Source organism: Bos taurus, chromosome 3 (genome assembly GCF_002263795.3).
Source record: "Bos taurus isolate L1 Dominette 01449 registration number 42190680 breed Hereford chromosome 3, ARS-UCD2.0, whole genome shotgun sequence".
In the NCBI taxonomy this organism is placed as follows: domain Eukaryota; kingdom Metazoa; phylum Chordata; class Mammalia; order Artiodactyla; family Bovidae; genus Bos; species Bos taurus.
The window spans coordinates 49,946,370-49,970,125 of record NC_037330.1 but is presented as its reverse complement, the minus strand read 5'-3'; the positions used below and the strand labels follow the sequence as shown (position 1 = coordinate 49,970,125).

Sequence of the window (23,756 nt, the reverse complement as noted above, 5' to 3'; positions counted from 1 at the left end):
AGAATTTCTTTTTCTCCTGATTTTTCTATCCTCTCTGTTGATATAATTCCCAAGTAGCCTCTTTAGGGTTGTGTCCTATCAATTTAACTTTAGAATAAAGAGAACATATTGATAAACAACAAGGACCTACTTACTGTGTAGCATAGGGAACTCAGTGCTATATTCTATAATAATCTAAATGGTAAAAGAATTTGAATGAGAATAGATACATTTAAAGTTATAACTGGGCTTCCCTGGTGGCTCAGATGTAAAAGACTCTGCCTGCAGTGTCAAGAGACCTGGGTTCGATCCCTGGGTCAGGAAGATCCCCTGGAGAAAGAAATGGTAACTGAATCACTTTGCTCTGCACCTGAAACTAAAACCACATTGTTAATCAACTGCACTCCAATATAAAATAAAAATTTTAAAAGAGAACATCTCTTACCAAGAATTTCAGGAGAAATTTTAGGATTGACTTTGGCATGGATTTATGGATCTGAAAGTGTTCCTGTGGGACTTCCCTCATGGTCCAGTGGTTAAGACTGTGCTTCCACTGCAGCAGGCCTAGGTTCAATCCCTGGTGGGGGGAACTAAGATCCCACATGCCATAGGATGTGGCCAAAAAAAGAAAAAGGTGTTCCTGAACTGTTACATGTGGCCAGCACACCACAACTACATAGGCATGACAATAGAGGAGCTGTAGTTTAGGATATACTCAGTTGTACTAGAATAATAACTCCCAAATCTCATGGGCTAAGCAGAAAAAGCTTATTTCTTGCTCATGCAGTCAGCCACAAGGCTAGGTGATAATGCTCTAGTAGTCCATGTGGTAACTGAAGAATTCATATTATTTTCATCTTTATCTTAACATGAAACTTCCACAGTTGCTTCTGCAGAGAATGAGGAAGTCCGAGGTATGAGCCATAAAGCTTTAGCTTGGTATTTACACAAAAGTTACAGCCCATTATACAGAATTAGCCACAACTGGAAGTGGGCTGGAAAATGTATGAAATAACAAGGTTTTTTTGGTGAGCAGAAATGTGTCTGCTACAAACTGTTACAGAATAAAATAGCATAGTAAGTGATGTAGGTATGCAAAGACAGTGTGTTGATTATAACCTGTAATTCTAAATAATGCTTAAAATGCTGATATACAAAAAACTGTTCACAATTTGACACTACTTGCTCTTTGGAATGTTCTTTGCCCAAATTTGACTTGTTTTTGTTTAAAGTAATTTATGGATTCATGGTTTAAAACACTGACTTTAAAAGTAATTTCTGGAATGCAATCAATTTATAGGTTGGAGACTGTAGTTATAACCATAATACCATAAATTAATCAATTACCTCATAATTGCTAATTTCCATGAATATTATAGTTTCAGTTTCAATTCAGTTTAGTCTCTCAGTCGTGTCCGACTCTGCAACCCCATGAATCGCAGCACGCCAGGCCTCCCTGTTCATCACCATATCCCAGAGTTCACTCAAACTCACATCCATCGAGTCGGTGATGCCATCCAGCCGTCTCATCCTCTGTAGTATATCTCAAATTATTTGTGATAACGGACTAGATTCTTTTAAAGTGTCTACTGATGCTTTTATAAAATACAAAAAGTTTTGAATACTTGAAAAATGATGTAAAAAGAGACATGAAATGCCCTACATTTTTTGCTGTTGGATTCAACATTTATAAAATTACTCTCAACTTCTGTACTTAGCTTGTTGTGGATCGGTAATGAAGAGGAAGTGGACTTTTACTTAGTCTATGGATCATGTTTTGAGGAGCATGCTATAAAGGACTGTGGTTAGTGCTTTGCAAATACTGTCTCCTTTAATTCTCATATATGGGGTAGAGGTTACTGTTACCATCATTTATAGAAAACAGGGCATAGAGAGGGGTTTTATGTGACCCATGTAGTCCAGTTTGACTCCAGAGTCCGTGTGCTTGTCTGCCTCTGATTTTGCAGAGATGAAATGATGATCATGTTACTGTGTTAATTACTTTACATCATTAAATTCTTGGTTTAATGAAATTGGAGACTTTTAGAATGTAAGTCAATTTCGACAACAGCATTTTTAACAAATTTTAAAAAATCTTCCTGTAGAAATCTGGTTAAGAAGTACTGTCCCAAACGTTCCTCCAAAGATGAAGAGCCAAGGTAAATTATATACCTATTTATTATTGCTTATGAAAATTTAAAAGAGTATATTTTTGTTATTTAGTAAAATAAATATTATACTATTAGCTTTTTATAAAAATTTTAACAAGATTTGTATCATAATAAAAAATTATGTTTATGACAGAGGAAAGTACTATTTTTTCTTATGAGAATGCATATTTCAGTGGGCTTGATGATAGCTTTTTAGGATAGTTGATGTATGAGTTCTAAGTAATAGGTGGATTGGGACTCCACTTGAATGAATGTAGTCTCCAGAAGAGAAGGGTATTTTTTTCCATACTTTATTTTGTAGTTGTCAGCTTGTTAGATTCTTGATTTTTCTTTTACAAATAGTAAAACAATTTAGCTGGTTGGGTTAAAGGGGTAATGAAAAGGAATAGGTTTTCAGAGTAATTTTGGAACTCTGAATAAATGTTTAGGGATTGCCTACAAGCTTTCTGGCATTCTTACACACGGGGATACGTGGATGGTTGTAAAATGCAGAAACAAAAAGAAACTGGATGGTTGTAAAATGCAGAAACAAAGACTAAACTTAAAACAACTTTGTGTATGATTGTCAGTTATTTAGAGGAGTCTTTGGTTTAGTGTTAATGGAGTCCTGTCTGAGCTGTGTGCCTTCAGCTTACATAAGAGCGTTCTGGCAGTGTATTCAAGTAGATCTATACATTTTAATAGAGTTATTTTCTTTGTCTCTCTCCTTCCCTCCACACACATTTCTTTTTACCCTTATTTCTGCCCCTTCTTACCCTCTGTGGTGCCAACCAAAGTGGCACCTCACTTCCATTCAGGATGTGGGCAGGCATACAGGCAGCTGTGTCCAGAGCTGATAGCAAAATTGTTTGTAGATCACCCATCGAGATGCATTTGAGTGGTATGATTGGCAGGTTCTGTCCTGGAGAGCAAGCACATCATCTCTGCAACAGGCTCAGCTGCCAAGCCTAGGAATCCAACCAAGTTCATTCCCAAGCTCAGGCCAGTCAGTTGGCAACGTAAGAGATTCCAGTATGCCAAAAGAGCCTGCAGGTAGTATTCTTATTATTTTTTGACCCCCAAATCCTTTTATTGATAAATTATGACTACCTGGAAATATATAAACATGTACAACTTGAGCTTAAGGCAGAGCTTAATTTAGAGCTAGTAGCTGAGATTTAGGATGCATATGTTAAAATTGGTTAAGTGTCAGGTTTGATCTGTATCTCACAAAAATATTTGTAATGAGAATAAAAATAAATTTTGCCATTTTTAATGTTTTTGTCAGGTTTACTTCGTGTATAGCCTTTTTTAACATCCTTAACGAGTTAAATGACTATGCAGGACAGCGAGAAGTAGTAGCAGAAGAAATGGCCCACAGAGTTTATGGTGAATTAATGAGATATGCTCATGATCTGAAAACTGAAAGAAAAATGGTAATTTTCTTGTCATTTTTATACAGTTATAATAGCATATAATGTTTTCACAGAAATGAAGTAATTACTTTGCCTTTTAAAATTATGTATGTTCATTCAGCATGAACTGGTTTTCTATTTCACTACATTTCTTCTAGCTTAAATTATCTCAAGACATTCTTGCTAATTTGTGATCATTTTGGATTTAAGACTGAGGTTTGGTAAACTCTAGCCAGCATGCCAACTCTAGCTTACTGCCTGTTTTTGTTTCCTAGTTAGCATGAGCTCAGAATGGTTTTTACATTTTTAGATAGTTACTTACATATTGCGGGTGGCCACTTTTGCATTACATTAGCAGAGTTGAATATTTGCAAGAGACCACGTGGTTTCCGACACCTAAAATATTTATCTGACCCATTATAAAAAACTTTTTCTACCCCTATTCTCTATAATCATGTATTTTTCTAGAGATTATATGTCTTAAAAATTATATTTGAAGTATTTAAATAATATTCTAGGAAATGCATTTTAGAGAGTTTTTGTCTTCCTGAGTCTTGATAAAGTTAGATAATTAGGACCTTGAAAGTAAATTAAGTGAAAAGTCTTTTGGGAGAGGCCTTTAGACTTTAATTGGTGTTTAAATGTAATTTTAAAATTTGTGTTTTTTTGGTTGTTATCACCTTTAGCATCTTCAAGAGGGACGAAAAGCTCAGCAATACCTCGACATGTGTTGGAAACAGATGGATAATGTGAGTTATAATGTTTTCATGTTTGACATAAATTTTCGTAGACTGATTTAGCCCTGAATTCTCTTATGTGTGTTCGTGCTCAGTTGCTCGTTGGTGTCCAACTCTTTGCAACCCCATGGACTGGAGCCTGTCAGGCTCCTCTGTCCTTGAAATTTTTCATGCAGGAATACTCGAGTGGGTTGCCATTTCGTACTTGAGGAAATCTTCCCGCCCCAAGAAACAAACCCATGTCTCCTGTCATTGGCAGGCAGAGTCTTTACTACTGTGTCACCTGGGAAGCCAAGTTCTCTTGTTTCTTATCTATTTGAGTTTAATATTTCTCATTGTAGTAGTATTCTTAATTTGACACTGATGTAAATAGAGAATGTGAGATCAGTGTGTCCATTTTCCTTTTTTTTTTCCCCTGTATGGTTCTGTACTTTGTAACAACTCTGTAATCTTCAGGTATTTGTAGACATTTAGGAAGATTCTTTTTGTCTTTGCAGTTGTTATTGTAAAGTATTGGTAGAGGATAGAAATAATAAGGAAATAGTGATATATCTTAGAAGACCATTTGACTGAGACAAAGAGAACCTGGGTTCTAGTTCGCCTTTCCCTTAGCATCTGATTTTTTTCATGACTTCATCTTTAGTAAATGAAAAATGAAGACAGCAGACTAGATAATATAAAATGTTTCTTCCAGTTCACTGGATCTCTAATAATGTAAATGTAAGATTCTAATCAGTGCTGATTGAGAATTCTTAGGTATATTAGTAGTCTGTTTTGATTTTTGTTTTGATTTTATTTCTGATTGGTTGCAGCAAGACTTTAAGGGACTGTTTACATTTATTAAATTTAAAATTGCCTTAACTAGCATCCTTAGTACTGCCACCTAATGAGTGTGTATGTGTGTGTGTCTTTCATTTGCACAAAATAACAAACTCCTACACTCAGGAGTTATTGGTTCCTTTAAAGACTGGAGTTGACACAAATCATTCCTGTTGATATGTGCTGATTTACCTTTAGAATAATTGTTACTAAGCATAGTTGTAAGAGTCATAAGAAAGCATCAAAAAATGTAGGAGAGATTTAAGACATTGACAGTATTATGAAATAAAGGTGAGTTCAGCTCAACTCAGGTATATTGAAGATACCCACAATATGTATTGAGTTTGATACAAAAGCAAATATGATAATGATCTTGTTTTTGTGGAACCTACAGTATAGCGAGAGACACACAAATACAATTTTTGTGTAATATGGAGAAATATATGCAGGATTCATTTTCTAGTCCCATGTCTTCATGTCTAATCAAGGAAATGAAATTGTAAAATGTCTAACACATTTGAAATAATTGACAGGAGATTTAAAGAGCTAGCAGGGGTAGGTTGAATTAGTGATGGAGTATTGAATATTGAGGGAAAAAAATTGACAGTTGTTATTGCTGGGAGAAATATCAATAACCTCAGATATGCAGATGACATCACCCTTATGGCAGAAAGTGAAGAGGAACTCAAAAGCCTCTTGATGAAAGTGAAAGTGGAGAGGGAAAAAGTTGGCTTAAAGCTCAACATTCAGAAAACGAAGACCATGGCATCTGGTCCCATCACTTCATGGGAAATAGATGGGGAAACAGTGGAAACAGTGTCAGACTTTATTTTTCTGGGCTCCAAAATCGCTGCAGATGGTGACTGCAGCCATGAAATTAAAAGATGCTTGCTCCTTGGAAGGAAAGTTATGACCAACATGGATTGCATATTCAAAAGCAGAGACATTACTTTGCCAACAAAGGTTCGTCTAGTCAAGGCTATGGTTTTTCCAGTGGTCCTGTATGGATGTGAGAGTTGGACTGTGAAGAAGGCTGAGTGCCGAAGAATTGATGCCTTTGAACTGTGGTGTTGGAGAAGACTCTTGAGAGTCCCTTGGACTGCGAGGAGATCCAACCAGTCCATTCTGAAGGAGATCAGCCCTGGGATTCCTTTGGAAGGAATGATGCTGAAGCTGAAACTCCAGTACTTTGGCTACCTCATGCGAAGAGTTGACTCATTGGAAAAGACTCTGATGCTGGGAGGGCTTGGGGGCAGGAGGAGAAGGGGACGACAGAGGATGAGATGGCTGGATGGCATCACTGACTCGATGGACGTGAGTCTGAGTGAATTCTGGGAGTTGGTGATGGACAGGGAGGACTGGCATGCTGCGATTCATGGGGTCGCAAAGAGTCAGACACGACTCAGCGGCTGATCTGATCTGAAGACACTATAAAAGTACTTTTGTGTATATGCATTGCCTCAGATTATACCAAAATTGGTAGCTATAGCTGTTCAATTTGAAAACACATCTCTGAACTGAGTTTCAGATAATTCAGTGTGAAATGTAATCTTCACAGGAAAGTGACATTCCGCATTTTATGCATATTCAGATATATTTATGCTTTGAATAAATTTTAAGTATCATTTGATGTCTCATACTAATCAAAATAGTGCATTTTAAAGTTTTTATAAGAAATTTCTTACATCAAATTTTTAAATTTGATGTAACTTACAGGTATTCCTGGTACTAGCTATAAGGTCAGCTGAGCTAACTCAGACATCTTTTGGCTCCAGAGGCATGCATGCTCATTCTCTTCAGTATTGTCCATCTCTTTGCAACCCTATAGACGGTGGCCCGATAGACTCCTCTGTCCATAGGGATTCTCCAGGCAAGAATATTGGAGTGGGTTGCCACTCCCTCCTCCAAGGATCTTCCTGACCCAGGGATTGAACCTGTGTCTCTTGGCAGGTGGGTTCTTTACCACTAGTGCCACCTGGGAAGCACTTGGTTACAAATACCTAGATATAACAGCTAAAATATTTTTTATTGTATGTTAAGCTCAGCAGCAAGCTCTTACCTGAAAGAAAGGGAAATCTCTTAACTGCTGGAAGCTAAGGATAATCTAAAAGCCAGAGCAATAGGTGTAAGAGGTGATACAATGGCATTTGAAAAGTGATTCCAGAGGTGTTGGGGTATGGTTTACAGGACCTTGCTAAGGGCTTGGTATTTAGTACTCACAAAAGGACAGAGTTTAGGTTTTTAGCTCTATGTGAAGAGTTGGAACTGAAATCCCTGTATAAAGTTTGAATCTTTGAAGGGTTAAACCTTTAGTGAAAAGTGGCAGGAACTCTGGACAGGCCAAGGGAGACAACAGAGAACCTTGTCTCTATCTGAAGGTCAAGGAGTGGGAGGTAACCTGTGAGAAGGTTAAACCTTTTGACCTTGTAGTTAATGAGATTTGCACTATCTGAATAGTTTTGTAATGCCCAAGACAAAAAATTGACCTTGTAACTGGTTAGGTAAACAGAAAATGTTGACATCCTGTGCTTTCTTCTTAGTAATTCTCAGAATACAGGTAGCAAGGTATATGTTTTCCAGACAAGAAGTTGGAAGAATTTCCTCTGTGGAATTTAATTAGGTTTAGAGGAAAAGACTTAAAGATACAGGCACCATGGTTTCTCCAAGGAAACTCCAAAGCTAACTTAAAGCCAGTTAGCTTTTCAAATAAGAAGAGCAGATTGGCAGAAATCTCCAGACATAAACAGCAAAGTATACAGGGGGGAAAAAAAAAAGCAACTTTGAAGAAACAGTGACTATGAAAGGAAATAGAAATTAAAAATGAAAAGCAAACAAGCCAAACACCCAGAACTATTATTAACATTTTTCATAGGGAATAGAGAAATGATTACATCCCTGAAATAGGAACAAGATACTATTAAGAAAGGAACATACAAAGAACAAAAAAGAACTTTATGAAAAGCTGACTGGAAAGAATGAAATTGAAAAAGTCTTCAGTTCAGTTCAGTCGCTCAGTCGTGTCCGATTCTTTGCGACACCATGAATTGCAGCACGCCAGGCCTCCCTGTCCATCACTAACTCCCGGAGTTCACTCAGACTCACGTCCATCGAGTCAGTGATGCCATCCAGCCATCTCATCCTCTGTCGTCCCCTTCTCCTCCTGCCCCCAAGCCCTCCCAGCATCAGAGTCTTTTCCAATGAGTCAACTCTTCGCATGAGGTAGCCAAAGTACCAGAGCTTCAGCTTCAGCATCATTCCCTCCAAAGAAATCCCAGGGCTGGTCTCCTTCAGAATGGACTGGTTGGATCTCCTCGCAGTCCAAGGGACTCCCAAGAGTCTTCTCCAACACCACAGTTCAAAGGCATCAATTCTTCGGCACTCAGCCTTCTTCACAGTCCAACTCTCACATCCATACATGACCACTGGAAAAACCATAGCCTTGACTAGATGGACCTTTGTTGGCAAAGTAATGTCTCTGCTTTTCAATATGCTATCTAGGTTGGTCATAACTTTCCTTCCAAGGAGTAAGCGTCTTTTAATTTCATGGCTGCAATCACCATCTGTAGTGATTTTGGAGCCCAGAAAAATAAAGTCTGACACTGTTTCCACTGTTTCCCCATCTACTTCCCATGAAGTGGTGGGACCAGGTGCCATGATCTTCGTTTTCTGAACGTTGAGCTTTAAGCCAACTTTTCCACTCTCCACTTTCACTTTCATCAAGAGGCTTTTGAGTTCCTCTTCACTTTCTGCCATAAGGGTGGTGTCATCTGCATATCTGAGGTTATTGAGATTCTCCCAACAATCTTGATTCCAGCTTGTGCTTCTTCCAGCCCAGCGTTTCTCATAATGTACTCTGCATAGAAGTTAAATAAGCAGGGTGACAATATACAGCCTTGACGTACTCCTTTTCTTATTTGGAACCAGTCTGTTGTTCCGTGTCCAGTTCTAACTGTTGCTTCCTGACCTGCATACACATTTCTCAAGAGGCAGATCAGGTGGTCTGGTATTCCCATCTCTTTCAGAATTTTCCACAGTTTATTGTGATCCACACAGTCAAAGGCTTTGGCATAGTCAATAAAGCAGAAATAGATGTTTTTCTGGAACTCTCTTGCTTTTTCCATGATCCAGCAGATGTTGGCAATTTGATCTCTGGTTCCTCTGCCTTTTCTAAATCCAGCTTCAACATGAGAAAGTTCACGGTTCACGTATTGCTGAAGCCTGGCTTGGAGAATTTTGAGCATTACTTTACTAGCGTGTGAGATGAGTGCAATTGTGCGGTAGTTTGAGCATTCTTTGGCATTGCCTTTCTTTGGGATTGGAATGAAAACTGACCTTTTTCAGTCCTGTGGCCACTGCTGAGTTTTCCAAATTTGCTGGCATATTGAGTGCAGCACTTTCACAGCGTTGTCTTTCAGGATTTGAAATGGCTCCACTGGAATTCCATTACCTCCACTAGCTTTGTTTGTAGTGATGCTTTCTAAGGCCCACTTGACTTCACATTCCAGGATGTCTGGCTGTAGATGAGTGATCACACCATCGTGATTATCTGGGTTGTGAAGGTCTTTTTTGTACAGTTCTGTGTATTCTTGCCATCTCTTCTTAATATCTTCTGCTTCTGTTAGGTCCATACCATTTCTGTCCTTTATCGAGCCCATCTTTGCATGAAATGTTCCCTTGGTATCTCTAATTTTCTTGAAGAGGTCTCTAGTCTTTCCCATTCTGTTGTTTTAAAGTAGAGCAAAATGACAGAGATTGATAAGAGAATTAGAGGATTCATCCTGTAGATTGATTTTCAAGGTAAGAATCATCTTAAAAAATAGAAAACATAGAAAATAGATAGGGAAAATTAATTCAGGAAGAAAATTTTCCCAGAATAGAAAGACATGAGTTTCTAGATGGAAAGGATTTTCCAGGTATCCAGCACAGTTACAAGACATAGCTTAATGAAATTTCAGGACAGTTAGAGGGAGACGATCCTACCAAACTCCATAGATGAAAAACAAAATATAAAATAAATATGTTTTATGCAAACGATCAGGGATCAGGAAGCCAGAACAATGAAGTAGTACTTTTACATGTCTGAAAGAAGACAGTTTCCTACTCAAGAGTTTCATACCCAGTTAAACTTTATAAAAAGAGATGGAAAGGCTTGGAGTCTTGGAGACTCAAAAAATTATCTCCCACAAACCTTCTTTTAGGAAGCTACTGCTGAATGTGTTCTAGCAAAATAGAGAAATGAACCAAGAGAGGGGAAGGTGTAGAGCTAGAGATTAATTCAAATTAAGGGAGAGTTGAAAGGAATCCCCAGGAAATGGTGAAGGGAAATCCCAAGGTAACAGTAGGCCTAGTTTGGTAATCAGTCCAAAATTTAGCAGGTTAAAAACCTCTTGAGTTCTTGATTTCATTAGGAAAATAAAATTAATAGAATTGTGAATGTAGTTGAATTAATTGAGGAGAGGTTTAAAGAACTGGGGACACCAGGGTTAAATTAGAGAAGAGTACATTGGAAACTAAAGCAATTTTTTAAGAAAGAGACATTAATTTAAGGATAAAAAATGTGCACAGAAAAGTAAATATATCACATGTTAAGTTCTGAATAGCTTTTGCAAAGTTATGGTAATTTGAATTAAATTTTAAATAATTCAGGAGCCATTGTGCAGATGGTATTTCTTGGGACACATGGAAGAAACAACACAAAACCAGTCTGGAGGGATGTTTCCATATTCTAAGCTACATTGGGATCCCATCAAAAAAACAAACACAAAAAAACAAGCAAACATCAAACCAATCAACAAAATGCATAAAAACCAAACAAAAACACTGAACAAACCAAAAGTCCTGCTTAAATTGAGCTTAAGTACATGTGATTATTTTTATTATAAAGAGATTGAGATGCATAATAAATATTAACTCAGTTATGCTTATAATTTTTTTCTTTACAGTCTTATGATATCTGATGTTTAAAGTGCATGGTTTGCAATAGTAAAATTTCTAATTTAGAAAAATTTCACTTTGAGTATGCAATTTTACACATTTCACAGTAGCAACACCTTAAAGTTACTTTCTTTTTTAAATTGAGGTAGAGTTGGTTTTTAATATTGTGTTGGTTTCACGTGTACAGCAAAGTGATTCAGTTTTATATATATCTATATGAGTTTTTTCAGATTATTTTCCATTATAGGTTATTACAAGATATTGAATATAGTTCCTTGTAAATCCTGTTGCTGATCTGTTTCATTTATAGTAGTTTGTATCTGTTAACCCCGTACTGTTGTTCCATGTCCAGTTCTAACTGTTGCTTCCTGACCTGCATACAGGTTTCTCAAGAGGCAGATCAGGTGGTCTGGTATTCCCATCTCTTTCAGAATTTTCCACAGTTTATTGTGATCCACATAGTCAAAGGCTTTGGCATAGTCAATAAAGCAGAAATAGGTGTTTTTCTGGAACTCTCTTGCTTTTTCTATGATCCAGCGGATGTTGGCAATTTGATCTCTGGTTCCTCTGCATTTTCTAAAACCAGCTTGAACATCAGGAAGTTCATGGTTCACGTATTGCTGAAGCCTGGCTTGGAGAATTTTGAGCATTACCTTACTAGCGTGTGAGATGAGTGCAATTGTGCAGTAGTTTGTGCATTCTTTGGCATTGCCTTTCTTTGGGATTGGAGTGAAAACTGACCTTTTCCAGTCCTGTGGCCACTGCTGAGTTTTCCAAATGTGCTGGCGTATTGAGTGCAGCACTTTCACAGCATCATCTTTCAGGATTTGCAATAGCTCAACTGAACCTCGTACTCCTAGTTTAACCCTCTTCCCCCCTTTCCCTTTTGGTAATGATTAAGTTTGTTTTCTATGTCTGTGAGTCTGTTTCTGTTCTGCATATATGGTCATTTGTATTTTTTTTTTAGATTTCATTTAAAAGTGATATTATATAATGTTTGTCTGACTTACTTTGCTTAGTATGATATTCTCTAGGTCCATCCATGTTGCTGCATATGATAATATTTCATTCCTTATGGCTGAGTAACACCCATTGTGTGTGTATGTGTATGTGTGTGTATATATATATATGTATATAGCGCACATCTTCTTAAACCAGTTTTCTGTTGATGGGCATTTGGGTTGTTTCCATGGCTTAGCTATTAATATTATAAATGCTGCTGCTGTGAATATTGTGATGCATATATTTTTCATCTTTTCTGGATATATGCCCAGGAGTGCACTGCTAGATCATACGGTAGTTCTGTTTTTAGTTTCTTGAGAAAACTGCATGCTGGTTTCCACAGTGGCTACACCAATTCACATTTCTACTGTGTAGAACAGTTCCTTTTTCTCCATACCCTCTTCAGCATTCATTATTTGTAGACATTTTGATGATAGTCATTCTGAACAGTGTGAGATGATACTTCTTTGTGGTTTTGATTTGTATTTCTCTAATAATTACCTATGTTGAACACCTTTTCATGTGTCTGTTCACCATCTGCATGTCTTCTTTGGAGAAATTTTAGATCTGCCCACTTTTTGATTGTTCTTTTTTTTTTGTTTTTAAATACTGAGTTGTATATGTTTGTATATTTTGAATGTTAACCCCTTGTCAGTCACATCATTTGCAAACATTTTTTCCTGTTCCATAGGTCTTTTCATTTTGTTTATGCTTTTCTTTGCAAAGGCTTTTAAAAGTTTGATTAGGTCCCATTTGTTTATTTTTTGCTTTTACTTCTTTTGCCTCGGGAGACTGATCTAAGAAAATATTATATCTGAGAATGTTTTGCTTATGTTCTCTTTTAGGAGTTTAATGGTGCCCTGTTTTATGTTACTGTCTTTAACGTTTTGAATTTATTCTTACATATGTGAGGGGGTGTCCTAATTTCATTGATTTACACATAGCTGTCCAGCTTTCCCAACACCACTTGCAAAAGAGATTGTCTTTTCTCCATTTAATATTCTTGGCTTCTTTGTTAAAGAGGTGTGTTGGCTAATTTCTGCATTCTCTGTTCTGTTCCATTGACCTGCTGTCTTTTTTGTGCCAGTATCATACTGTTTTGATAACTGTAGCTTCATAGTACTGTCTTATATCTAGAAGGCTTATGCCTCCAGCTTTCTCCTTTTTCCTCAGGATTGCTTTGGCAGTTCTGGTCTTTTGTGGTTCCATGTATTATTTATTAGTATTAGTATTGTTTATTAACTTTTAAATGAGATAACTCTAATTTTATTTTTCAGTATTTTAATTTTTTTTAACAGAGTAAAAAGAAATTTGAAAGAGAATGTAGAGAGGCAGAGAAGGCACAACAGAGTTACGAAAGATTGGATAATGACACGAATGCAACCAAGGCAGATGTTGAAAAGGTAAGAAATAATTCAAGCTGACTTTAATATCAAAATATTATTACTTGCATATGGAGCATAGTTACAATATTCATGTTAGTATTAGCGTTTCTGCAAGAGATACTCTACATCTAATCTAAAATACACAAATATTTGTGTACTTTAAATTACAATTCTGGTCTGAGAAAGTAAACAAAATTAATAATGTCAACTGCATTCAAAGTGCATAGGAAAGATTTAATTGCTAATAGGAATGAGCTTCTATCCTATTCCCCAATAAGACAGAAAGTCTAAGGTATGTTGATAGGGTATGCAGATAGAGGCTGGATAGTGTGCTTCTCAACTTTACAGAAAGGAAAACATGATAAAACTGTCAGAAATGTGATTTATCGCTATTTGTTTATTAGTTCATTCATTCACTCATTTTGGAAAGCTGAATTCTCTCTTGTCATTCACTGAGTCTGGGCCAGAAGTTGTATAACATAACTGTTGGTAGGGTCAGTCCTATAACTGTTGTGGCTTAGCTTTTCCTTCTCCCTTGCTGTACGCTCTTTATCTTAGGATATTTGACACAGTGATAGTGTTGAAATGTTGGAGTTTTGAAATATAGACGAACCTTACTCCGTTCTTTTTGTATATACAAAGGTCCACCATTAGTATATCTTCTCCTTAGAATTTTATAATATTCTATAGCATCAGAAGAAGAAAAAGTAAGGAGAAAGGAATACTTTATTTTCTACCTTCCATTTGCTTTACCAATTTTTTAAAAACCCTAAAATCGTAAACATTTTAGGTTACAGTTACCTTAAAGATCTTCTGCTGTAACTTATGCTTTTATCTTGTCTACCCTATTTTTAATAACCTACACCTCTTATGATAGTAAGTTCCCTGTCACTGGAAATATAGAAACTTAAAATAGCCTGTTCATTAAAAAAAAAAAAAAATTACCATTTCCTTATATTGACCCCACTCATCTCCCTGTTCACTTTCAGTTTGTAAAAAAACTGAAATAACAAATCTGTTTTTCTCATAAATAGGTATTTAGATATTTTTAGCAGATTCTCTACCCATAGATGAATTGTCTGTTTCTTCAACTATTCTACATGTGAAATATCTTCAAGTTACCTTTCACTATGACTACTTCCATTTAGATATCATTTAATTAACCAATATTCCACTTAAAGTATGTTGTATATAGTTCAATTTGATCAGTTCTGAGTTTGATTACCTTGCTTGTTTTGAAACTAAATTTATATTAATTACACCCTAAATGTATATTGGTTTTTTGACAGTTATACCTTAAATGTATATTGTGTATTTGGGGTTTTTTTTGTAGGGTATACATAATACCCTAAATGTATATTGGTTGTTCGGATTGACTTTCAGTGAGTTTATGGTTAACTGAAATCCCCATGTCTTTTCATATATGAGGAGTTACAAGTTTATGTGTCTCAGACAGAACTTGTACTGTTGACATTTTAAATGCATATGCTACATCTATGTCAATTACTAGATTTGATCCTGCTGTTAAGGTTTTTGGATCCCTGAATTTGATCACCCACTATATTAATTTCCTTCTGCTGCTGCTGCTAAGCTGCTTCAGTCGTGTCCGGCTCTGTGCGACCCCATAGACGGCAGCCCACCAGGCTCCCCCATCCCTGGGATTCTCCAGGCAAGAACACTGGAGTAGGTTGCCATTTCCTTCTCCAATGCGTGAAAGTGAAAAGTGAAAGTGAAGTCGCTCAGTCATGTCCGACTCCTAGCGACCCCATGGACTGCAGCCTACCAGGCTCCTCTGTCCATGGGATTTTCCAGGCAAGAGTACTGAAGTTGGGTGCCATTGCCTTCTAGGCATCATGTAATACACACAGTGTGTTAGCATTACTTGATAAAAATGTGGACCACAACACTTGTAAACAGAACTGTTTTATATGTGAGAGTCAGGAGTCTTCCTTGCTGGTTGACACTGACTCAAGAACTCTTCTGATACATCAATATAATACATAGTTTGTGTATTAAACAAATTAGGTTTAACTGGACTCTCATTTTTAGCTTATTCATTTCTATCTATAAAGATATCTTTAGAGACTGTTCATACATCTTGAAATCTAGATATAACATGTCTACTAGTTAGTTTGACCTAACTAGTTCAGAACTTTAATGTTTATATCTTCCTTTTTTTTTTTTTTCCCTTGTTTGCAGCCCCTTTAATTATTAGAGAATTGGGAAAACTTTGAGGATTTACTTTAGAATCTGGAGAGTAGAGGAATTCTGTTTTCAGTGTCTAGGAAGGGAAGGAAACATAGATTTAAGTACTGATACAATTAAAAACAAAAACAAAACAAAGGTGAGGAGGGAGCAGGCCAATTAGTGTATCTTCCTGAAGAAAAGGAAGGCAGTTGCACAACATTGAATATACACAACACTATCAAACTACACACTTAAAAATAATTAAGATGGGTACATTTTATGTGTATTGTGTATTTTGCCACAATTAATTTTTTTTTTAATTTAGTGAAATATAAAATAGAAAAAGAAAGCAAAGGCAGTAGATGTGAAAACCAGAATATGTCAGGGAAGGTGTCAGTTGTTTTAGTTTCTAGTCTTACACTTTTTCATAACCTGTTGGAGTCCTTCATCTAGGCTTTAGGTATCATAGCCAGTGACTTGAAATAGGAGGCGCCTCCCCTGAAAGAAAGAACCGTGTGGGTAGGGAATACTTGGAATCCTTCATTTCATCATAGTTTGTAAGAGGAGGGAGAAAAGGGAAAGGAGTGAATGAATGTGTTCTTAGAGTCTCAGGTTAGAACTTGAAGTGTATTTTTCTTTAGAAATACTTTAGGAAATGGTGTTTAGTTTCCATAGTACTTATTTATTTTAATCTTCAAGAACACCATGAATTAAATGGATATTTGTGGACTCATTTGAAATCTTGACTACCGTGTATATTGGTATGTCAGTTTGTTTCTGAGTTCAGAAGAACTAACTTGTGGATCTACTGTTAGAAGGTTCGGGATTACAATTATAAAAACTAGGATTAGAATAATGAAGTGTATTCACAATGTGCTTTTATTATTTTCAGAGAAGTCTCATGTAACAATTTATAGCTTGGAATACTAAGAAACTGTATTTGGAGTTTGGAATATTGAGTATTAACTGAGTTTGGAATACTGAGTGTTGGAATATTGAGAAAAGAGTTCAATTCTTATTTTTTTTTCCTATTAATTTATAAGCAATTGAGAAAATTGTTTAGATTACCTCCAGTAAACCTGGAATTAATGATTTGTGTTGTTTGTATGCAGATGTTCTCATTAATATAGATGGCATTAATGTGACTCACTGGAAAAGCATTTCTGTAAGAGCTTGAGATGAAGAGAACTATATTCTAATTAAGCATTCCTTAAAGTATCAATATCTGTTGTTTTGTATAGAGGTAGAAAGTATTGTTAAGCGTTACATTATCCCCAAATTACATTTTTACTGTTACCTGGATTCATTGTGGTTCTGAGTTGAATGTAACTGGATTATATTTGAAGAGAAGTTTTACTGATAACTTTGTAACTGTCAAAATTACTCCTGATGTTTTTTTTCCTTTTCTGATTAAATGCTTACTGACAAACCACAATGTTGTCATTTATTTAATTAGAAAAACCCATTCGTTAAGAAATTTTATTCAAATGGTTTATTACAAGGGAGAGGATTTATTATTGTAGTAAGAGAAAGGGAATATTGCAACAGGGCGACTGGCCATAACAGAGGGGACATATGTATACCTATGGCTGATTCATGTTGATATTTGACAGAAAACAACAAAATTCTGGAAAGCAATTCTCCTTCAATTAAAAAATAAAGATCTGTAAGCATCTCCTTTACTTTTAAATGATATCAGTAGTTAGAAAAAGCCTAGTTTTAGTATAACTTCTAAAAAGTGAATTAACTGTGATTTTGTTGCTCCTCTTCTCATTGGTAATGATTTGGACCAATTTGCCTCTAGGCTAAACAGCAGTTGAATCTACGTACGCATATGGCTGATGAAAATAAGAATGAATATGCTGCACAATTACAAAACTTTAATGGAGAACAGCACAAACATTTCTATGTAGTGATTCCTCAGATTTACAAGGTAAAATTTAGATATATGAAATTAACCTTATTTTAGATCTGAAAAACCTAGTCTTGAAATGTAAAACTTTAAAATGCCAGGCATCAGTCAGAATGTTTCTAGATTCACTAGTCATCAAAATTGGTAATAAATTTATGATTGATTATAGATGTGAAAAGTAATTTTTTTTTACTTTGAAATCACAAATTTTTCTACAGATTTCATAGTGGTATATTAAATAATTCACTAAAACAATGACATTTCTAGATAAATTCTCATGCTACATTAAGTATTGTGAGATGGGAGACTTCATTGGAATTTTGTATTGTAGTCTGCTTATCTAGAATTTGGACGTAGCCTTTGACACTATAACAGGATCATTGGCGTTAGTCCAGATGGCAGAAATAAATCTTAAATGCATTTGCTAGCCTGGTTTTTGCCTGCTTGTCTTCCTAGCTGTCAGATCATAAATGTAATTCAGGCTTCTAAACCCCATCCATCATCATTTAGCAGTTGCCAAACAGCCCTCAGGTAAAGACCCTGGAATTTACATGAAGGTGAAATTATGTTACTGCCTATTCTAGAAAGAAGAGAAATTAGAAAAAAGGGATTTAGTGAAACAGTGTTGAAAGAAGTGGTACCTGGGAGAGCTGAGCTTATGTGAAAAGTGTACACAGTCCAACATGTACACCTGTGGCTGATTCATGGCAATGTATGGCAAAAACCACCACAGTATTGTAAAGTAATTAGCCTCTAATTAAAATTAATTAATTAAATTTTTTTTTAAAGTGTCAGTCCAAATACACCCCCCGCCCCAGCCAAGCTATTAATAGAACTACAAAGGAAACTGCAAAGGAAGCATAGTGAGAGGTGGTGGACTAGAGAAAGTATGATATTGGTCGTTTAATCCAGGGCATCTAGTCAGCCAGTCCTCACTCTGTAGTGCTTTTCTAAACTTAATAGCTAAGTCTTCATATTCAGGGGAGACCTTAATTTGTAGATTCACTGCTTTGTTAAGTTTGGGGGCTTGCTCTTTTTGTTTGGACTTTGCTATGGAGCAGTCTTGCCACTTTGTGATACTGGATTCAGTCCTTCTGTGAAAATGCTGGTCTCAAAATAAATTCCCAGGCTTTGGGAAGTAAAGAGGAAAAAATAGTATGAAGGCTATAGGAGTTAGGGGACTTAAGCAGTGTAATTGCTTCCTAAAAAGAAGAAAGGTCATTGTTGTTGACAAATAGGAAGTGTCAAAAATTGCCTTTAAGTTATTTGGCTTCATGTGCCCTGGCATAATTCTGAATAGCAGGTGCCAGTGAATTTTTTGAGTAGGGATCCCATACATGTACCACTTTGACCTTGCAGCTTCTTGTTTTTCCTCTTGTGTCCCCAACCTTTTGACACTTTAAGCTGTAGACTGTAGTAGGTTTGGGTGCCTGTTAGTATGTGGTTGACTGTGGATTCTTAGTCCAGCCAGATCTTGGCAAAGTGTTCTGAACTAACTTAAGGGTTTAGAAGTCTCACATTTGTATATGTTGTATGCCAGCTGCTTGAAAAAGAAATAAAAGTCTCAAAATTTCTGTTTTCAAATGAAACTTTACTGAAGAATAAAAGGCAGAGGTTGTATGAAGCAGGGAGCTGGTAAGCTGTAGGGAGTCCCTTATAAGGCTTGAAAACCGGTGTCACCTGGTTTTAGGATATACTAAGCCTTGAATTTTTATTCTTTTGCTATTTCACAGGCCTCAAGTTTTAAGTGCTTTCACTCTGTAGCACTTGTTAAAAGGTACTTAAAACAGTGTAACTGTTTGGGGATATCTTCGTGGGATTTTTGTTTGTTTGTTTTTTGGAAGGGAGTTTCTTCAGAATGAAAAGTCAATTTTCTTTTTTTTTAAATTCCTAATTATTAGCAACTGCAAGAAATGGATGAACGAAGGACTATTAAACTTAGTGAGTGTTACAGAGGATTTGCAGACTCAGAACGGAAAGTTATTCCTATCATTTCAAAGTGTTTGGAAGGAATGATTCTTGCAGCAAAATCAGTTGACGAAAGAAGAGTAAGTGTTTTATAATTTGAATAATGTATTTGATTTAAATTAATGAAATGGATTGGGGGGAGTAATTGATGGATTATTGATTTTAAGTTATATTCTGTATAAGTAAGTCTGGCTATACATTAGACTCCTTCAGGCTGTAAGGATCACTTTAAACACTAAAGTTCTAATCATTTAAAAGAGTTCTAATGCTTCTCTTTCTTTTCCCCACTAATTTTTCAGTTCTATTCCAAGAGTATAACTAACTTGTAAACTGTATGTTGCAAACTGTATTATACTATTATCATTTAAACTGTTAGAGAAAGTTTAAAGAAAGTTTAAAGAAGGAAATGGTCAGATCTAGAGTTAAAAGAGTTCCTTATTGCCAGAAGAGTTGGCATTTGAGTTGCATTCTGAACCGTGAGTAGTATATGAATGATGGCCCATGAGAAAAGAAAGGAGAGCATTGTGAGTAGAAGTAACTGCCTTGAAGAAGCCCTTCTCATGCAGGCTGCAGTCATCAGGGTGTACACACTGAGCCTCAACCAACATCCTTGTTTTAGAATCATCATGTCAACCTGTGACCCTGAATCCATTTCATTACCCATTTCTTTTTATCAGTCTTTTTTTTTTTTTTTTAATTGGAGTATGGTTGATTTACAGTTTTGTGCCAGTCTCTGCTGTACAGCAAAATGACAGTTATGTACATATATACATTCCTTTTTATATTCTTGTCCATTATACTTTATCAAAGGGTATAGAGTATAGTTCCCTGTGTTCTGCATCTACAGTAGGACCTTGTTGTTTATCCATTCTAGATATATAATAGTTTGCATCTACTAACTCTAAACTCCCAGACCATCCCTCTCTTTTCCCTTTTTTCTGTTCATTACCTATTTTTTTAAATCTGATTTAGGTTAAAAGAAATTGACTTTCTTTGTATTGTCTTTCTGGCAAAAAGTCTTAAGATATTTCAATTCTTCTGATCTGTTTCTAAAGATAATAAGAAGCCCTGTTCTTCTTGAAGAAATAAATTTAATTATCTTATTATATCTTGAGTAAGGTTTAGAAAAGTTCTCGTACCGGTTATTTTTCAGTAAATATTGATTTAATGACTCAGAAACTGAGGATATGAGAGAAGAGAAAGAAAAGAGAACCAGTGTTTGGGGAGTGCAAAATAGGTACTGCATATTTTAGTCTTGACAGCAGGTTGGTTTTGTATGAGTGAGGATCTTTCCTGTAACAGAATTCTGACTTAAATAAAAGAAAGAAAAGATTTGGGGGTTCTTTAATTGGGAATTCAAAGTTACATCTTGGTGTGACGGATCCAAGATTAGAAATATAGTTAGGTCCCTCCTCCTCTCAACCTGTTCTTACCCTTTAGCAAATGATTGGTGTGGGTGGCATTAGTGACAAAAAAAAAAAAGTAAGGTATAACTTAAGGATGACTTTTGACTTAAGTGATAGGCAAAATGTACTATCAGCAGAAATAAGGAATAAAATAGGAGAGGTTGGTTGGAGTGCGGGAGGAGTTTGTAAAGAATTCTGTTTGAAACTAATGAGTTTAAAGTGTCAGTAAAACATTCACATAGAGGTATATGTATGTCCAAAACTAGCATGTAATACTTAGGTGAGCTTTACGGTTTTGGGTGAATGGTCTAAGCTTTACAATTTCAGAGTTACTTTTTACACTCTACTGTTTGTGAGATCTTCATTGCTCTGTTAATATTTCCAAGTATGTCTTTAATACATTTTATTTATCCTTTCCCCTTTTGGGTAAATGGAAGCCTTTCTGCTTGTCTCCTACCCTGTTTTACAGTTAGACACCCTTTCCTCTATTCTGTAAAACAGAAAACCTTTTTCCTTTTTCCTTTAAAACTTGGAATTTCTTCTTGAGAGTAACCTCTTCCTATATCCTTTTTTGTCAGTTAGAAGTTAAATATCAGCTAACTACTCAAGATGAAATTCAGTGGGTTAAAGCTATGGAGTGAAAACATCCATGACTATTACAAATTTTATAAGTGGTCATTTGTTTGTGAAATTTTTTTATAGGAATTAAAATATTTAGGGGTTATTTCATATTTACAGGAAATAATTATTTATTTTGAACCTTTAATAAGTATTGTAGAATTATTTCTTTAAATTTTTATTTGTTTTCTGACACAGATTTAAGATTTTGAAAGCTAATATGGTACTGTTCTTACATGTAGGACTCTCAGATGGTAGTAGACTCCTTTAAGTCTGGATTTGAACCTCCCGGAGACTTTCCATTTGAAGATTACAGTCAGCATATTTATAGAACCATTTCTGATGGGACTATCAGTGCATCCAAACAAGAAAGTGGAAAGGTGGATGCCAAAACCACAGTAGGAAAGGCCAAGGGCAAGTTGTGGCTCTTTGGAAAGAAGCCAAAGGTAAAAGTCATTAAAATTTTCTGAGCTGATGATTTTGTTCTAGTCTGTCATTTAAAATAATATAGATATTGGATGGATAATGGTTTACTATTAATAGAGAATAAATATTTTTATATGAATGATTCAATTAACTTTTCACTTAGAAACATAGAATTTTGTACCTTAATAATAAAAATTAATTCTGAATTTAACATCATTTAATGAGTAAAAATATTAAATAAGTAGTATCTCTTAAATTATATACTTTTGAAATTTCATTTGTATGTAGTTTCAGTTCAAATTTTTTAGGAATCATGATGTGACTGTGAGATCACTGAAATTGCAGTTCTCAATTGGAATGATTGATCACAGCAAAAATAAATGTCAAATTAGGTCTTACAGATCATACTAACAGTTATTTTTATCATCCATGTGAATATTTTTATCATCCATGTGAATATTTAATGGGAAGGGGCTCAATGCGTGTAATTATTTGAAGTTTTAAAAAATCTCTAGTTTATTAAGAGAGTCTCTCTCTTAACTTCTTGTCTAAACCCATCTTTTGATGTGCTGGTTATTTTAGATAAATTTAGCTCAGCCAGTGAGCAATTGGAATAAATGAGTATTTAATCTTATCAATTTAATGGCTATAAAGTGTCATATCAGTAGGAGAATAGATAATCTGATGTTCTGTATTTGTTAAAGTATAGATTATTTTAATTCATTTTTCTGCTTTTGACATATGAATTTAGATAACATTTAACTCAAATTATAATATACCTATAAAAATCTTTAAAAGCACAATTAACTCAAGCTTTATTTATGCTTTTCATAACATTGTTCCATCGAGAAGTTGAGAGGTGAGACTTTTTTAAGACAGATCAGAGTAGCTAGGAAAACTTAGATAAACAAGGAATACTGAAAATTTTTTTTAAAAAAGAGGTGCAACAGGGATGAAATAGAAACAGAGATGAAAGCCACAAATGTAATGAATTTTTTTTTGCTTGTTTATGATAGTAGTTACAGTTTTAATACTTTATTTTAATAGATATTGCCTGTTTAGATAACTTTAACTATAGCTTCTGCCGTTATCTCTGACAAGTATAGGTTAAGTGTGACTAACTAGGTGGTTTTAATAATCTATAAATCAGAAGATATTTTTTTATCTAGGTCATATTGCTCTCTCTAACCTTATAATTTGTATACTCTATATTTTCAGTCTGTTAGCTTGTAAAAAAGTGACCAAATGAAATGGTACATTTTTAAAAGTACATTTGACTTTAAAATGACAGTTCTGGCAAAACTGTGTTAAGATTCTTATAATATTTTTACAGAAAACTATTTGAGATATATTTTGTAAAAAGTATGTTGCCAAAAATAGAATTTTCATTTAGGAAAAAAAGGTATGCACATTTGGCTTATTGATTCCTTTCTTTATTTCCATATTAGCCACAATCCCCACCCTTAACCCCTACTAGTTTATTCACATCCAGTACTCCTAATGGGTCCCAGTTTCTCACATTCTCCATTGAGCCCGTGCATTATTGTATGAATGAAATAAAAACAGGGAAGCCCAGAATTCCTTCTTTCAGAAGTCTCAAAAGAGGGGTAAGTTTAATAATGGGTTAAAATGCATGACGGCCTATTGTGTGTGTAGTGTGGCTTTTAATACTCTCCACCCTCATTATAAGGCTCTCTCCTATAAATATATAGTTTAAAACACCACAGAATTAAGTATAGCTGCCCTCAAGTTAAAAATAACTCCTCTTTATAACATTTGAAATGCTCAACCATAAAAGAATGGTATTATAAAGAGGGT

General features: G+C 35.4%; 1 protein-coding gene across 6 annotated transcripts in view; it reads left to right on the top strand.

Annotated features, from left to right (window-relative positions):
* The window catches only part of FNBP1L (formin binding protein 1 like), a 137,033-nt gene that overhangs the window by 74,482 nt on the left and 38,795 nt on the right, over positions 1 to 23,756 (top strand). For 4 of the 6 annotated variants that reach the window (XR_009493918.1, XM_059885075.1, XM_010803331.4 and 1 more), the window contains exons 3-9: positions 2,085 to 2,138; positions 3,418 to 3,565; positions 4,231 to 4,293; positions 13,335 to 13,439; positions 17,413 to 17,541; positions 19,422 to 19,568; positions 21,755 to 21,958. Coding sequence is in view for 5 of the 6 variants with exons in the window: in XM_059885075.1 (XP_059741058.1) it covers positions 2,085 to 2,138; positions 3,418 to 3,565; positions 4,231 to 4,293; positions 13,335 to 13,439; positions 17,413 to 17,541; positions 19,422 to 19,568; positions 21,755 to 21,958 (850 nt within the window). In the remaining variant the exon portion in view is untranslated. Of the gene's footprint in view, positions 1 to 2,084; positions 2,139 to 3,043; positions 3,183 to 3,417; positions 3,566 to 4,230; positions 4,294 to 13,334; positions 13,440 to 17,412; positions 17,542 to 19,421; positions 19,569 to 21,754; positions 21,959 to 23,386; positions 23,546 to 23,756 lie in introns of all 6 variants that reach the window. The other 2 variants (XM_059885076.1, XM_003585877.6) reach the window with 2 other exon arrangements.